At 36.8% G+C, this 17,397-nt stretch overlaps 1 protein-coding gene across 4 annotated transcripts in view; it reads right to left on the bottom strand.

Moving 5' to 3' along the window:
* Nucleotides 1-14,312, bottom strand: part of ISL1 (ISL LIM homeobox 1) — a 14,992-nt gene extending 680 nt beyond the window's left edge. The window contains exons 1-6 of one of the 4 annotated variants that reach the window (XM_077462765.1): nt 14,054-14,312; nt 12,228-12,417; nt 9,815-10,074; nt 4,970-5,253; nt 2,396-2,563; nt 1-615 (exon numbers count right to left, since the gene is read on the bottom strand). The exon at nt 1-615 is cut by the window's left edge and continues 680 nt beyond it. In XM_077462765.1, coding sequence (XP_077318891.1) covers nt 499-615; nt 2,396-2,563; nt 4,970-5,253; nt 9,815-10,074; nt 12,228-12,417; nt 14,054-14,081 — 1,047 coding nt within the window. In that variant the 5' untranslated portion in view covers nt 14,082-14,312 and the 3' untranslated portion in view covers nt 1-498. Of the gene's footprint in view, nt 631-2,395; nt 2,564-4,969; nt 5,257-9,814; nt 10,075-12,227; nt 12,418-14,053 lie in introns of all 4 variants that reach the window. The other 3 variants (XM_077462762.1, XM_077462764.1, XM_077462761.1) reach the window with 3 other exon arrangements.
* Between the last annotated feature and the right edge of the window lie 3,085 nt (nt 14,313-17,397).

The following is a 17,397-nucleotide window of genomic DNA, read 5'->3' on the forward strand; positions in this document are numbered from 1 at the left end:
TGTAATCCTTTACGATTCCTGCAGTCCTTGTCCACTTAGCTGGTCTACAGTCTCAGACTCTGTGGAGCTCCTGTTTGGCAAGGCAATCATTAAATGTTGTGATAAACAGCACCATTCGGATTAAGATCATCTCACTGCTATCTCTCCATTGTGGTCTGGTGGTGGTGTTGTCTTGAAGTGTGCTAAAGGATAGAGAGAACCAAGATCCACAAAATTTAAATCCTCTATGACCCTTGTCTTGCCCGTGTCCTGGACTGGTAAGGCCCTCACGACCATGGACATTGTTCAATTCTAGTAAGATCCCATGATTGTCTTCACAGTGTTGCTACCATGCCATCTGCTCTAGATGGCCTTCCATGCATCAGATGGACTATCCTGGGTGCTCTGGAGCATCAACTGGGTCGTCAGATAACTTTGTTGAAGTTCAAGCCAATACTTAATCCCGCTTTTCCAATAGTAAAAAGGGGAGGGTTTGGGAGACCATAGAGTTAACTTTCCTCATGCTTCGATGGGGCTGGCTACCATGCTGTTTGGAGTATCTGGGAGCTGAGAAGACATGGAGGCCACCTCACTTCCGGTGGAGTTGGAGCCTGGTCCCCCTTCTGAAAAATTAACCTGTGAGAAACAGGCCTTCAATTAGAAGCAGGACAAAAGAAAGAAGAGTGTGTAAGGAACTGCTAGACATCAACAGACCATAATTATTAAGATAAAAAGAAAAAAGTTATCTACTTTGTTTATGAACTACCTGAACACTACAATACAAATACATTTGGAGGGCACAAATATCTAATTCCAATATTACAACAGTTGTTTTTGCTTCCATGGGGTGCAGATGCCAACACTCCAAGAAAGGATATTATTAAACGTCTGGTAATAAGTCTCTACATTCAAACAGGCTATACACTGATCTTGCGCATCATGAAATAGGTTATATATAGTTACAAAATATACAAAACACACACACGGATCACCCATAACATTATGACCATCCACCTAATGTTGAGTATGTCCCACTTTTGCCACCAAAACAGTCTTGATCTATCAAGTCATGAACTTCACTAGGTAAAGCATCACACTGCCTCCACTGGCTTGACTTGTTCCCATTGTGCCTCCAGGTGCCATCTCTTAACTAAATAAGCAACATACGCACCCGGCATGATTCATCAGAATAGGCAAGCTTCTTCCATTGCTCTGTGGTCCAGTTCTGATGCTCATGTGCCCATTGTAGGCCTTTTTGACTGTGGACATGGGTCAGCATGGACACCCTGACCAGTCTGTAGCTACGCAGCCCCATACACAACAAACTATGGCGTACTGTATGTTATTACTCCTTTCTATCAGAACCAGTATTAACTTTTTCAGAAATTTGACTTGCAGCTCTTCTATTGGATCAGACTACACATGCCAGCCTTTACTCTCCACATGCAACAAATGAGTCCTGGCTGTCCATGACTCTGTCGTTGCTTCATCAGTTTTCCTTCTTTGGACCATTTTTGGTAATTCCTCACCACTGAAAATTGGGAAGATCTCACTAAAGATGCATTTTTGAAGATGCTCTAAACTGGGATTTCTCAACCAGGGTTCCATGGAATGCTAGGGTTCCTCCAGAGGTTGCTAGGGGTTCCTTGAGGAATAAGCAATTTCTGCCTCTCAGATAAGTTCACACTGACATCATTGATCCTTTTAGCTATCTGTAAGGGGGTAATTCTTCCCACTGTCTACAAGGGTAAGGAACATTCTTCCCACTGACTATCACACTAATGTATTATGAGTTGTAGATATAGTCATTTTTTGCAGGGGTTCCCTGATCCTGGAAAGTTATTTCAATGGTTCCTCTGTGTCGAGAAAGTTGAGAAAGGTAGCTCCAACCCAATCATCTAGCCATTACATTTTGGCCTTTGTCAAAGTCATTCAAATCCTTAGCACTGCCCATTTTTTCTACTTTCAGCACATCAACCTCTGAGACAACACGTTATCTTGCTGCCTAATATATCCCACCCACTTCCAGATGTCATTGTAATATGATAATCAATGTAATTCCCTTTATCTGTCCATGATCATACCTTTATGGTTGAGTGTGTTTGTGTGTGTATCTATCTATAGATAGATAGATAAATAGATACATATATAGATACACACACAAACATACATACATACCTACATACATTAAAACACACTATGCATACATACATATAATATACACACACACATATGTACACATATTCCACAATGTAAAGTATCTCCTCGTTTCATACTTGCTCCATAACCCCCCCCCCCCCCCCCCCCACACACACACACACATACACACACACACACAGTTGATTTTCTGAGCGCGGATTCCCCCTTGAACCAGCCCCCCCACTCCAATCTGGTCGCCTGAGCAGTGACAACTTACCAGTTGTTGGAATGCCGGCTGATCAATGTCACTCTGCAAGGCAAAGTCACTGAGGACCTTCCATGGGGGCTGGTAGCTCTGCACCTCTACTGGGTTAGCCTGCAAACCACCATCATGTCTTTCGGGACTGGAAGCCACCATAGGGGTCCCTGTCATCCCTTGAATATTCTGAAAGGGGAAACATGACAGGTCAATACATTGCAATTATCTTGTTCAGTATAAACTCTGTGCTGGATACAGTAATCATCATATACACAGTGCTTGCCAGAAAGCAGCTTCATGAGGCCAAGATAACTTCTTTGTTCTACCTAATACTGTAACAAAGCCCGAGCCTCTTCAGGAAAAATGACAAAAATCAGTCCAGTGACCCATTAGAAGGCAATCAGCATTTGTTATGAACATAATAGGTCTACTATGTGGCCCTTAATATGACATTATTGCTCTACTATAACATCCACTATCAATCTGACATGTACTATCATATACACACATATGTAACACTAATTGCAGTTATTATTGCACTATGAACAGTTGTAAATCAATGTAACCCTTTACACACCAATAATTTAACATAGAAGTATAACATATACCATGTGAAATCACATTACCATAAAACACTATAAAGTGCTACATTCATTGCACTATTTTTACAGTAATGCAATAGCATAAACCATAGCATGGCACTGTGCCATCATGATGCAAGAGAACACTATAAAGCAGAAAATGTAATATTATAATAGCAGTAAAGCCAGAGTAGGTAATATAAAGTACAATCTGAAGTGTAATTGTGACATCACATTGTACATTACTGTAGCCTAGCAATAACGATACTATAGTAAGCCAGTGTTGTAAATATCCTATGTAGCTGTTGGAATATCATTCTGTGAGCAGGATGCACACTACACATCATTTACAGGTGTAATAATGACAGATTGGTGATTTATACTGCAAGATAGGAGGCAATTCTGTAACTGTAACATTTTGTGACAATAAGTCCTTATAATAAGTCTAGAGCTGAGGGCCACAACTAATTGTGCTGAATTATGAGCCTGGGAGATCAGCCCCATCAGGCAGCAGAACATTCCGAACAATCAGCTGAACTACACAACCTTCTACCTGGCTGACAGTCCTGCCCCATCACTCATCTGCCCCTATGCCTATGACATATAGCTCGCAGCTATTGTAAAACTACACTGGGGAATGAGGACAAGCACACCAGCTTATGAGGATTGATCGACAAAATGTGGAAAATCCAGTGTCATTTTGTTAGAAAAAGAAAAAAAATCAAGAGTCCAAGAGATACTCTGTCAATGCAATTCTATGCAAGCTATAGGTGTGGAGGTAGGTGTCCTGTGCATGTGCTGCTGCATTTAGCAGATATCATACGACGGTCCTCATACAAAACATGAGGCTCCATTCACAGAGAATTCATAGAATGGTATAGAAACTTTATTTCAACCAGGTGGCTATCATTTTAATTTTAAAACCTTGTTGGTATATATATATATATATATATATATATATATATATATATATATATATATATATATACACACACACATACACTTTAAGATATATGTATATATCACATACACACACACAATGGAGGAGATGTTGCAGCCAACCAGCTTCTAGCTTTTAATTTCAAAAGCTTAACTTCTTATACCAAACTAGAAGCTGACTGGATATATGGTTGCTATGTACAGCAGCTTCAGATTTTTGTCTGCTCCAGTTTTCCTGAATTTCTTCTCTCTCAGGAGTGTATGAGTGGCTGTGTTTTTATATATATATATATATATATATATATATATATATATATATATATATATATATATATATATATATATGTATATATATATATATATATATATATATATATAAATATGTATATATATATATATATATATATATATATATATATACACACACACATATATTGTGTAACAGTTCCACAGAGATGCATGCTCTATGAAAGATATAAACTGGAGCAGATTGTTGCAACCAATCAGCTTCTAGCTTTCATTTTCAAAGCTTAACTGCTTAGCTGAACTAGTAGCCGATTGGATAATTGGTTACTATGTACAGCTGCAGATTCTGCCTACTTCCAGTTTTAGCAAATGATTATATATATATATATATATATATATATATATATATATATATATATATATATATATATAATATACACAAGTCTGTTAAAAAATAGTTATAGGTTATTTTGTAGCAATACCAGAGATAAAGTTGCATGCTCTATGAGAGATAAGAACTGAGAGATAGAAACTGATATATATCAGATACACATTTGTACACTAGTTATACATACACACCTATACTGCAGTGCTCCAGCAATCATAAAGGGCCCTAAGCCATGGCCACATCCATGTACACTTTAAAACAACATTTTAACCTTCAGACTCCAGTGTGACTTAATCATAGTAGTGGACTCCAGCTGCCTACGAGGTAGCAGGAGGTGGGGGCTGGGGGGTTCCCCATTGCTGTGTATCCTCTCCCCCCCCCCCCCTTTCATGGCCCCCTATATACCCCGAGCAGGGTGGTTTTGTGGCATCTCCTCACCGTTTTGTCGTTGGGCTGCTGCTGCTGTATTTGTTTCATCAGGATGCTCCTCTTCTTGTCTTTACACCTCTTATTCTGGAACCAGACCCTGATGACCCGAGGACTGAGACCGGTCATCTCCACCAGCTGCTCCTTCATCAGTGCGTCCGGTCGGGGGTTGGCGGCGTAGCAGGTCCGCAAGGTGTGAAGTTGCTTCTCGTTAAGGACCGTCCGGACCCGAGTGGTCTTCTCGGGCTGCTTGTGGACATGAGGCCTGAGGGCCGGCTGCCGGGCAGAAATGGGTTCTGCTGTAAAATCAATGAACGATTCATAAGACAAAAAGCCTCACGGTAGCCTTCCCAGATCACCCCCAACACCGACTGCCATTGGTGGCTTTCACCTTGTTCATTGAATTTACTAAAGGGGGGTCCTGGAGGCTGTTTACTAAACTGGGTAATAAATAAGGTGAAGCTGTGCTCTCATGAACAATCCAATCATCTGCTAGCAAAAGTACGATTTTTTTAATTTTTTATTATTATAATTACTTCCAATGTGCAGGATTTTGTATTCAAGGCACACACAAGTTCACCTTATTTACTATTTACTTACATTTACTTTGCTAAATGAATAGCTTCTATTGCCTTAGTAAACATCTAATCTCTAATTGAGATATATATATATATATATATATATATATATATATATATATATATATATATATATAGTGCATACATACAAACGCACACATACTCTACTACCAAGTATTTCTGATATGGATATTTCATGTATATATATATATATATATATATATATATATATACATACTCGGACATATGATATGGTTCTAATTATATAATATATATGTATATATATATATATATATATATATATATATATCTATATATATATATATATATATAGATATATATATATATATATATATATATATATATATATATAATTATTTAATTGTTCCGTTATTTTGCACCCATTTCACTATCTCTATGTTCAGAGTCTGAACCTACTATGAAAGAGCATTAAAAATATAATATCAATACAGTCCACACTTTATATAATAAATATATTCATTTCATCCGTTTTAAATGCATAATGCATTTACTGGGCTACCGAAAAATAAATAACCTCCCTTCACTCTAGTTTGGGGTGTGACAATTTAATAGAACCCCCCCCCCCCAGTTGTGGCCCCTAGGGGCCTAGGTCAGCCAATCGGAAGAGAGCTGAGCCCTACTGGCGTTCAGCGACGTTTCGGCAGCGTAATGAGCCGACTTCTCCAACCCTAAAGTCAGTCCCATTCAACAAAAAGCTCTGCAGTTATTTATGATACTTGAAAATACTTTCACAAAAAAAAAAAAGAGAGAAAGAAAAAACCCCTCTGTAGTTTCACTAAGAACATTTTCTAAATAAATAAGACACCAATGAGACTGCCACTGCTAACCAGCCCAGCAAAAGCCTGCAATCAGGCCGGCTATTCAAACTTGCTAAAGCGAGATATAAAATACAATAAAAGAGGGTAAACATTGTTTCTTCTTAAATATTGTGTTAAGCTGATAAGGGCCGACAATAAAAAGTCGCATGTAGGGTGAACGCTTTGGTTTCCTAAGTATGTGGTTAGCAGAGCTGTTTGTAAAAGATACAGGTAGATACCAAAGCACAGGCTGAGCCTTTCAACTCCAGGAACCTGGGATAAAACAGGACTGTGCGGGGCTCAGATAGGGACCGAACAGTCTTTCTGCTTCCACTATCTCCCTCTCTCCCCGAAGGTATTTTGTTGACTTGGTTAAATGTATCCAATCTCCGTTCAATTAGTCAGAAATGGACTGGAAAATTTCTCTTTTTGGATTATAACAACTAGTTTATCCAAACGGTGCTATGTGATACTTGTGGTTTGTGTGCTGGGCTTTCAGGGCTGGGAGTAGAATGGAGTCCCCCTGCTCCTGTATAAGGAGGATTTCAGTCCCTCTTAGATGTAGGATGGAGTTACAGGACCCGAATGGAAGATCTGGGCCCCCCTCAGATCACCAGCAAGGCCACAAAACTGCACCAATCACTCTAGCTGGCAATTACTGCAGATTAGCTTGTTGACAGTTTAAAATTACATCCTGGAGTATGTGCATTCATTCCTAAGCTTCTATCCCATGCACACTGCTGAGGAGGGCACTGCCTGGGTGTTGGGTGGCTACAGAAATCCCACCCTTACAAATACCCCCCCCCCCCCACCACACCAGACACTGAGTACAGGGGGCATTGTGCTGATGTATCCCTACAGTATACATGCAGGATTAACTATGTGATTACAACATGTATGTATAGCAGAAAAAATAATAACCACTGCATGAATAGAGTATATTTATAACAAGATAGTATTTGTACCTGGAGGGAAACATGCGCTTCTGTACACACCCACAACACGTGTACATTACAGGGGAGTATACACAACAAGCCCCATACAATAAGATTGACAGGGAACACAACAATATAGAATAAATGTGGCTATGTATGTGGAATGCATATTCATAATCAACATGTAAGTATATATATATATATATATATATATATATATACACACACACACACACACACACACACACACACACACACGCATATTCGTTTTTACTTTAATATTCTTTTGCATTATGCTCTAAGGAAATGTGTTATATCTCTTATATGCATGAATAGGATTTAAAACCATTTTTAACTTGTGTATACGCTCTAAAATTCTGCATACCTATGTATATACACATGAACAGATCTACTTCGATATACTATATACAGATATACTATAAGGCATTTTTTACTTGTGCTATACCCTCTTATAATTCTACATACATATGTGTAGGTGGGCACATGCCTAGAACTGTTATGGATTTATTTTACTTGTGCTGTACCCCGTTAGAATTTTGAATATGTGTGTGTCATACCCTCTTATAATTCTGCATACATGTGTGTGCACATGCCCAGATCTATTATAAATGTGGGCATTCTTTTGCTTCTACATACCCTCTAAAAACTATGCATACATGTGTATGATGCACAGACCTTATTATGAATTTAATGGGGCATGCTCTTGTACATAACCTCTTATAATCCTTCATACATTTGCATGCACACATGTATAGGGGTCTATAGTATTTTATACGTGTGCATACCCATACCCAGCTCTTGTACTTCTGCCACATGTACAGATCTATTTTCAATTTAACAGGACAGCATTTACTTGTGCATACCCTCTAACTTTGCATATATTTGTATGTACAGTACACATGCACATGGCAATATTTTACTTTTGCTATACCCTCCTATAATTCTGCATAGGTGTATGCTCATGCACAGCTCTTTACTGATTTAGGGATTGTTTTTATTGTGCATAGCCTCTAAATAATCAGCTTATTTGTATGTGCAGTATACATGCATTGATCTTTTATGAATGTAACAGGAAAGCGTATAGTAGATATGCATGTACCTTTTATGAATTTAACAGGAGAGTGTGATGTATACATGCATGGACCTTTTATGACTATAACAAGAGTGTATGTATACATGCATGGATCTTTTATTACTGTAACAGGAGAGTGTGCAAAATGCATGCATGGATCTTTTATGAATTTAACAGGAGAGTGTACAGCATGCATGGATCTTTTATGAATTTAATAGTTGAACGTGCAGCATACATACATGGATCTTTTAATAATTTAACAGGAGAGTGTGCAATATACATGCATGAATCTTTTATTAATGTAACAGGAGAGTGTGCAATATACATGCATGGCTCTTTTATGAATTTGACAGGATAGTGTGCAGCTTATATGCATGGATCTTTTATAATTAGAATAGGAGAATGCACAGCATACATACATGGATCTTTTATGAATTTAAAATTAGAGTGTGCAGCATACATGCATGAATCTTTTATTATTGTAACAGGAGAGTGTGCAATATACATACATGGCTCTTATGAATTTAACAGAAGAGCATGCAGTATACATGCATGGATATTTTATAAATATAGGTGAACATGCAGCATACATGCATGGATCTTTTATAAATATAATAGGAGAGCACGCAACATACATACATGGAGCATGTATAAATATAATAGGAGAGCATGCAGCATACATGCATGGAGCATTTATAACTATAATAGGAGAGCATGCAGCATACATGCATGGAGCATTTATAAATATAATAGGAGAGCATGCAGCATACATGCTTGGATCTTCAATACATATAATAGGAGACCATGCAGCATACATTTATGAATTTAACAGGAGAGTGTGCAGCATACATGCATGGATCTTGTATAAATATAATAGGAGGGTGTGCAGCATACATGCATGGATCTTGTATAAATATAACAGGAGGGTGTGCAGCATACATGCATGGATCTTGTATAAATATAACAGGAGAGTGTGCAGCATACATGCATGGATCTTGTATAAATATAATAGAAGGGTGTGCAGCATACATGCATGGATCTTGTATAAATATAATAGAAGGGTGTGCAGCATACATGCATGGATCTTGTATAAATATAATAGAAGAGTGCGCAGCATACATGCATGGATCTTTTATAAATTGAAAGGGCCATTTTTTTTTTACTTTTTCTATATCCTCTTATATTTTTGCATGTGTGATCTTTGCTGATTTCGTTTATTTTATTTTATTTTTTTAATTGTGCATGCCCTCTTATACATTTTCATGTATGTACAGATGTTGAATGCATTTCATAGGAGAGTGTGCAGCATACACATTCACCCCCATTTTTTGGGAGGGGTACCCCCCTAATCGGAGTGGCTGATGGTCAGCAGCAGTCTCACAGTGTCATGAGAATAAAGAATGAAGAAGTACCTGCCATCTGCAGGGGTCTGGCCGGATGCAGCGGACTGAGGGGGTCCCCGGCCCCCAGACTGGCCCTTTCCACCACATCGTGGTCGGCCCGACAGAAGAGACCGTCTTCCCGCAGAGCGAATTCGTCCCCGGGGATGAGCTGGCGGCTGCAGGCCACGCAGCGGAAACATTCGATGTGATAGACCTTGGAGCGGGCCCTCATCACAAAGTCATTCTTACTGAAGCCGATATTGCACTTGGCACACTTGATCCCATACAACCTGCGGGGCCCGGGAGAGAGCAGACACATACACACTGAGTACAGGCTGCCCAGCAATGTCACTACTATACAAGTGCCTCCTTCAAAGTCCTTGCTCTTATCACAACTCTACTCACATCTCTATTTATTGTACAGCCTGACTCACCAACTGATAGTCAAATCTACTCCTTCAAGGAACAAAAAAAATAAATAAAAATATATCATATATATATATATATATATATATATATATATATATATATATATAATAATAACATCAGCTAATGCTGATCGCCCTTCAGAGTACAGGGGGCAAGCATGGCACAAACCCCAAAAATGACACAAGAAATGTATTTAAAAAATACAATAGACTGAAGAGACACAGCAGCTAAAAAAGTGACTAAACAATAAATAAAAGCGGTAACTAATTCATTTTAATATTTAGTTATAACAGTAAAAGTTCCAATTAAGACGTTCGCTCCAATAGAAACAATTTCAGAAAAATCCAAAATTAAATAAAAAAAATAAATACTACAAAGGTTCTGCCTGGTCACCTCTATCTTTATCTAAATCCAAAATTCTACAATTAATAATTATAAAACAAAAAATAAAAAAATAAACAACGTGTATCATCCTGCTTTTCCCAAAATGTTAGTCATTTCTGGAAAAAACAAAATTATAATTTAAAAAAACATAAAATCCTACTAAAAAGTTCTGCCTGATCATCTCTACCTTTAGGTACATTAATAAACACAATTCTGCAAATAATAATAAAAAAAAATAGATAGCTAACATGTATGGTGCTTAAGCTGTCTGATCATCTCTACCTTTAGGTAAATTAAACACAATTCTGCAAACAATAATAAAAAATAGCTAACATGTATGGTGCTTAAGCTGCCTGATCATTATTGGTAAATCGAACACAAATTTGCAAATAATGATACAACAAAAAAATTGATAAGATGTATGGTGCTTAAGTTGCCTGGTCATCTCTACCTTTAGGTAAATTAAACACAATTCTACAAATAATAATAAAAAAATAGCTAAAATGTATCGTCCTTAAGCTGCCTGCTCATCGCTACCTTTATAGGTAAATAGAACACAAATTTGCAAATAATGATACAAAAAAAATAATAATAATAATTGATAAGATTTATCATCCTTGAACTGCCTGGTCAACACTATTCTGCAAATAATAATAAAAAAATTGATAACATGTATCGTCCTTAAACGTTTAAGCTATTAAATAAAATAAAATCAAAGATTCCTGTTTTTTTTTTAACAAATAATAAAGCTAGACTGGCTACAGCAACAGCTAATTTACAATATTGGATAATAAATAAAACAAGAGTTCTGCTTTAACTCATTATACAAGATAATTATTTAGGAAAATAATATAAGCCCAATGAATCATCAAACGTGTAAATTATTTTAATTAAAAAAATTTAAGTAATTTGTATTAAAAAAAAAAAAAAAACATCCTTGATGAGGGGCGTTGGAGGAAACAGGATAAACATTGGCTGAAGTTTTGCTTGGGTGTCTGTTGTGTCACAACTGCTATTTAGACTTCTTTATCAGCATCCAGATTTAAATGTGAGGAAGGAAGCAGTTGCCTTTATCTAAATATCCCAATTGTTTGCCTCCAAATGATGGGCAATTTGATCTGTTCAGTCTAATTCATCAGGACAGATAAGATAAGGGGAGGCAGACAGCCCTGCCCCACAATACAGGTAATTTATTTTTATTTGTATTATTATTTCTACTATTCTGTTACGATGTGCTGAATCTGGCTAGAATTATTAATCCATATATCTAAAAACATAAAAAAAGCGATCTTATTTAGATCAGTGGGTTTTCTAAATACAACATTATTACACGGTTTAAAGTATCTTCTCTTGGCAAATCTACATTTAATTGCAATGATCCACAGCAGCATTCAAATCTAAAACCTGCACAAAGCCACCAGGCAGGGTGAATTAAGATAAAGAAAAACTAAATATAGAAATAATGCTAGAGCATAAAAGGAAACAAATAAAGAATAAAAATAAATAAAATACAATCTATTTAAAAAAAAAAAAACAGGTCTAAAAAAATATATATATTTAAAAAATATATATTCCAAAAGGATGTTAAAAGAATGCAAAAAGAAAAAGGTATTTTTTTTTTCGGGCATACCTGATATAGTCCCTTTTACAGTACGTTTTGCCATCCCTAACAAAGCACGTGCAAGTTTCGTCTAAATATTGGTTGCATTCAGCACACTTGAGACAGGCTGCATGCCATTCCAGGTCTGGAGATACCCTCAGTATATATTGGTCGTGAATTTGATTTCCGCAGCCGACACATAGTGAAATTAGTCGCTTTTCTGGAAAAAAAAATAGATTTTTTTTAATTAGCATTAAGCTTCACCAAAAAAACAGTGCTAAACCAATTTTTATTTTATTTTTCCTCCTAAGGTGTGCTCTGGGATTCTGAGTGTGTCTGATCTGGCTTTCAAAATAAAATAAAATAACACAGATCTGACTTTTTTTTTTTTTTAGGGGGTGGGGGGGGGGGGGATAATTGATGTATGCCATCAGGATCTTTGACTCGTTGACATAGGAGGCGGATCATATGTTGGAGTGTAAGCTAAGGATTGTCAATGGCAATCTGCAAGTGTACCTTTAAAATCAGGTAGGTTGATCTGGTCCTTTTTATGGCAAGGTTTAAGGGGAAAGGGTAGAATTTTACTCTTTTTTTAAATAAATAGAACCTGTATGCTGTCAAGGCAGAACAGAGGAGTCAAAGTTGGCAACCCAAATCATACACACCATTACATGTGTCAGTTCAATCACAGGCTTGCAAGTGGCATGTAAAACACTCATCATGGAGGCATAGGCTGGGCACCCTTCTATGCCCCCCCCCCCCCCAATTATTAGGCTGCAACAACAAGACCAAACACAGAGACACCAGGGCCAGCCTGCCCCTAAAGTCCAACTGCGACCCCCCAGTAGCCAAAGTAACATTTCCAGGGGCATTGCAATTTTTTTTTTGCATAATAAAAAAAAATATGCTGTGAAAATAATAAAAATATTCCATGCCCCCCCCCCCCCCCCCAATTATTAGGCTGCAGCAAAAAGACCAAACACAGTGACACCAGGGCCAGCGTGCCTCTAAAGTCCAACCGTGATCCCCAGTAGCCAGAGTAACATTTCCAGGGGCATTGCAAATTCATTTAATGTTTTTTTTTTTTGTTTTGTTTTTTTGCATAATAAAAAAAATATTCTGTGAAAATAATAAAAATATTCAATGCCCCCCAATTATTAGGCTGCAGCAAAAAGACCAAACACAGTGACACCAGGGCCAGCGAGCCTCTAAAGTCCAACAGTGACCCCCAGTACCCAAAGTGACAGGGGCATTGAAAAGAAGGAGGATCTGTTTCTTTCTTTGTATATTAAAAAAAAATAATAATAATAAAAAAATAATAATATGTAAACATTATGTTGCAGCAGCAAGACCAAGTGACACCAGGGCCAGCGAGCCTCTAAAGTCCAACAGTGACCCCCAGCAGCCAAAGTGACAGGGGCATTGCAAATTCACGTGAACGAGGATCATTTTTTTATTTAGTTTTTGCATATAAAAAAAAAATATATATATATATTCTATGAAAATAATAAAAGAAAAAATCGATGCCCCCCCATCATTAGGCTGCAGCAGCAAGATCAAGTGGCACCAGGGCCAGCGAGCCTTTAAAGTCCAATTGTGGCCCCCAGTAGTGACAGGGGCATTGCAAACCGACTCTTTTTTTTTCTGCATATTAAAAAAATAAAAATAAAAAAAATAAGTATTATTATAGGATGTTGCATGCACAAACAAAAAATGAGAAAAAAAATTCCAGGCACGACATTTCCAAACCTGAGGGTCCCAGCGACGTTCTGCTCAGGGGTATGCTCGCTCGTGCATGGGGCTGCATTTTAGGAAAAGGAGGCGATTCCCGGCTAGGCTAGAAAAAAGCTGCTTACTTTTTGGAGGGTCTCCCATGTCTCCCATGTCTGACAGAGGGTGTAATGTCCACAGTGAAATGGTGTCAGCTTGGTGTATCCACAGAGAGAAATGAAGAGGGATTAGTGCAGAGGGTGGGGATGGTGGAGCCCAGCACAGGGGAGATCCCGGCGTGTGCCTCTCTCTGCTCCGATCCGTCCACTGTCCTCAGCGGAGGAGACGCTGCAGTGTCGGAGTCAATGCTGATCGGCCACTCTCTTCCTTATCTCTTACTCAAACTTCTCTCCTCCAACTCAGCTCAATCTCCATTGGTGTGACGCACAGCGCCGCCACGTCACTGCTACCCCCAGCTGATTGGCTGAGCCGTGCACCGAGCAGCTGTGCTTATTATCACATTTCATAGTCCTGGAGTCCTGTGTGTGCCACTAGTCCTGCTGCTGCAAACACCCCCCCCCCCCCCCCCAACACCCAACACCCAACACCCAACCCTCACCCCCTCCAACACCCAACCCTCACCCCCTCCAACACCCAACCCTCACCCCCCCCAACACCACCCTGCACACTGATTAATATGTAACTCTCACCTCCACTACTGACCCTTCTCTTCACAGCATTGCCAGTGCAAATGTCTGTCTACATATATATAGGACTATGCCTATCCATCTACCTATAGATATATATAGGAATATGCCTATCCATCTACCTATAGATATATATAGGAATATGCCTATCCATCTACCTATAGATATATATAGGACTATGCCTATCTATCTACCTATATAGATATGGGACTATGTCTATCCATCTACCTATAGATATATATAGGGCCATGCCTATCCATCTACCTATAGATATATATAGGACTACGTCTATCCATCTACCTATAGATATATACACACACACACATATATATATATATATATATATATATATATATATATATATATATATATATACCTATTGATATATAGGGTAATGTCTATCTATCTACATATAAATATATAGGGCTACAAATCTCTTTCTACCATCTATAGGTAGATAGATAAACATTTGCAGCCCTATAGATCTATGGGTAAATAGACAATTGTAGCAATATATATCTAGAGGTAAATAGATAGACATTTGTAGCTATATATATATATATATATATATAGTCAGACATTTGTAGCTCTATATACCTATATGTGAGTAAATCGACATTTTCAGCCCTATATATTTATATGTAGATGGATAGACATGTGTAGCCCTATATCTATAGGCAGATGGATATACACTTGTAGCCCTATATCTATAGGTGGATGGATAGACATAGTCCTGTATATGTCTATGTAGATGGATAGACATAGTCCTATATATCTATATGTATACAGACATTTGTAGCCATATACCTATATGTAGATGTATAGACATGTGTAGCCCTGTAGGGGTACATATGTCTATCTACTTATAGAAATATATGGCTGCAAATGTCTATCTACCTATAGATATATATAGCTACAAATGTCTTTTTACACACACATATATATATATATATATATATATATATATATATATATATATAGCTACACATGTTTATCTCTCTACCTATAGATATATAGTGCTACAAATGACTGTCCATTTACCTATGGACATTGATGGTTACATATATCTATTTACATATAGATGTATATGGCTACAAATGTCTATCTACCTACATACAAGTATAAATGTCTACATATGTCTATACAGCTATAAATGGCTACAGATGTCTATCTATCTACATTACGATATATATATTTGTACAAATGTATATCTGTCTATCTACAGTTACATATGTGTTATATGTACACATTTGGAGCAATGCAGCCTGGCATGCAACCACTGCTGATGCTATATATATATATATATATATATATATATATATATATATATATATATATATATATATATATATATATGTGTGTGTGTGTATTTTTTTTATATATATATATGTAAAATAGGGTGATAAGAGAGATCTAAAATGAAGTTTATATGCAAATTTCGAGTTATATGTAAGAGAAAAAGGAAAGTCGTAAAGAATATAAAATATGCAGTATCTGAATATGTTTAATTGCCAAACCACTACATACAGTATAAATAGATATATTGGATGGATAACGCTGGAACTGCAAGGCAGAAGAAGATAGATAGATAGATAGATAGATAGATAGATAGATAGATAGATAGATAGATAGATAGATAGATAGAGAATTGGAAATGAGATAGATAGATAGATAGATAGATAGATAGATAGATAGATAGATAGATATATTTAGAACTGGAAAGGAGATAGATAGATAGATAGATAGATAGATAGATAGATAGATAGATAGAGAATTGGAAATGAGATAGATAGATAGATAGATAGATAGATAGATAGATAGATAGATAGATCACAGAGAATTGGAAATGAGATAGATAGATAGATAGAAAGAAAGATAGATAGATAGATAGATAGATAGATAGAAAGATAGATAGATAGATAGATAGATAGATAGATAGATAGATAGATAGATAGATAGATAGATAGATTTAGAACTGTAAAGGAGATAGATAGATAGCGAGATAAAGAATTTGAAATTAGATAGGTAGATAGATAAATAGATAGATAGATAGATAGATAGATAGATAGATAGATAGATAGATAGATAGAGAATTGGAAAATAGATAGATAGCTTTAGAACTGGAAAGGAGATAGATAGATAGATAGATAGATAGATAGATAGATAGATAGATAGATAGATATATTTAGAACTGGAAAGGAGATAGATAGAAAGATAGAGAATTGGAAATGTGATAGGTAGATAGATAGATAGATAGATAGATAGATAGATAGATACACACATAAGCTCACATGTTTAGCAGTTCTGTATCTTCCCCCCAACATGTCGCATGTGTAAAATGTACACAGCAGTACCAGTATGCCCCATATAATGGTGATTGATATATATATATATATATATATATATATATATATATATATATATATATATATATATATATATATATATATATATATATATATATATATATATATATATATATATATATATATATATATATATATATATATATAGTCTTTAGCAGCACTTTGATTTACCAATACTGGAATAAGTGGAATAGTTGCCCCCAGGAACACATAATACTGTAAGACAGAAGGAATTAAACCTTGTCAGCAGAGTAAGACATGGGGTATGCTGCTCTGGAAAATCGAGTTCTTGTAATTGAGCCCCAGAGTTGTAGTGCTTGTCCTCAGTGACAGTCATTGTGGGTTTAGGCCATGAATAGCTTCCGTCTCTTGTCCCATAGAGTCCATAGACAATGGAGTTGACCTCTGACGTTTGTT

Source organism: Lithobates pipiens, unplaced genomic scaffold (assembly GCF_037356315.1).
Source record: "Lithobates pipiens isolate NorthernLeopardFrog02 unplaced genomic scaffold, aLitPip1_a1.2 Scaffold_3, whole genome shotgun sequence".
Lineage (NCBI taxonomy): Eukaryota > Metazoa > Chordata > Amphibia > Anura > Ranidae > Lithobates > Lithobates pipiens.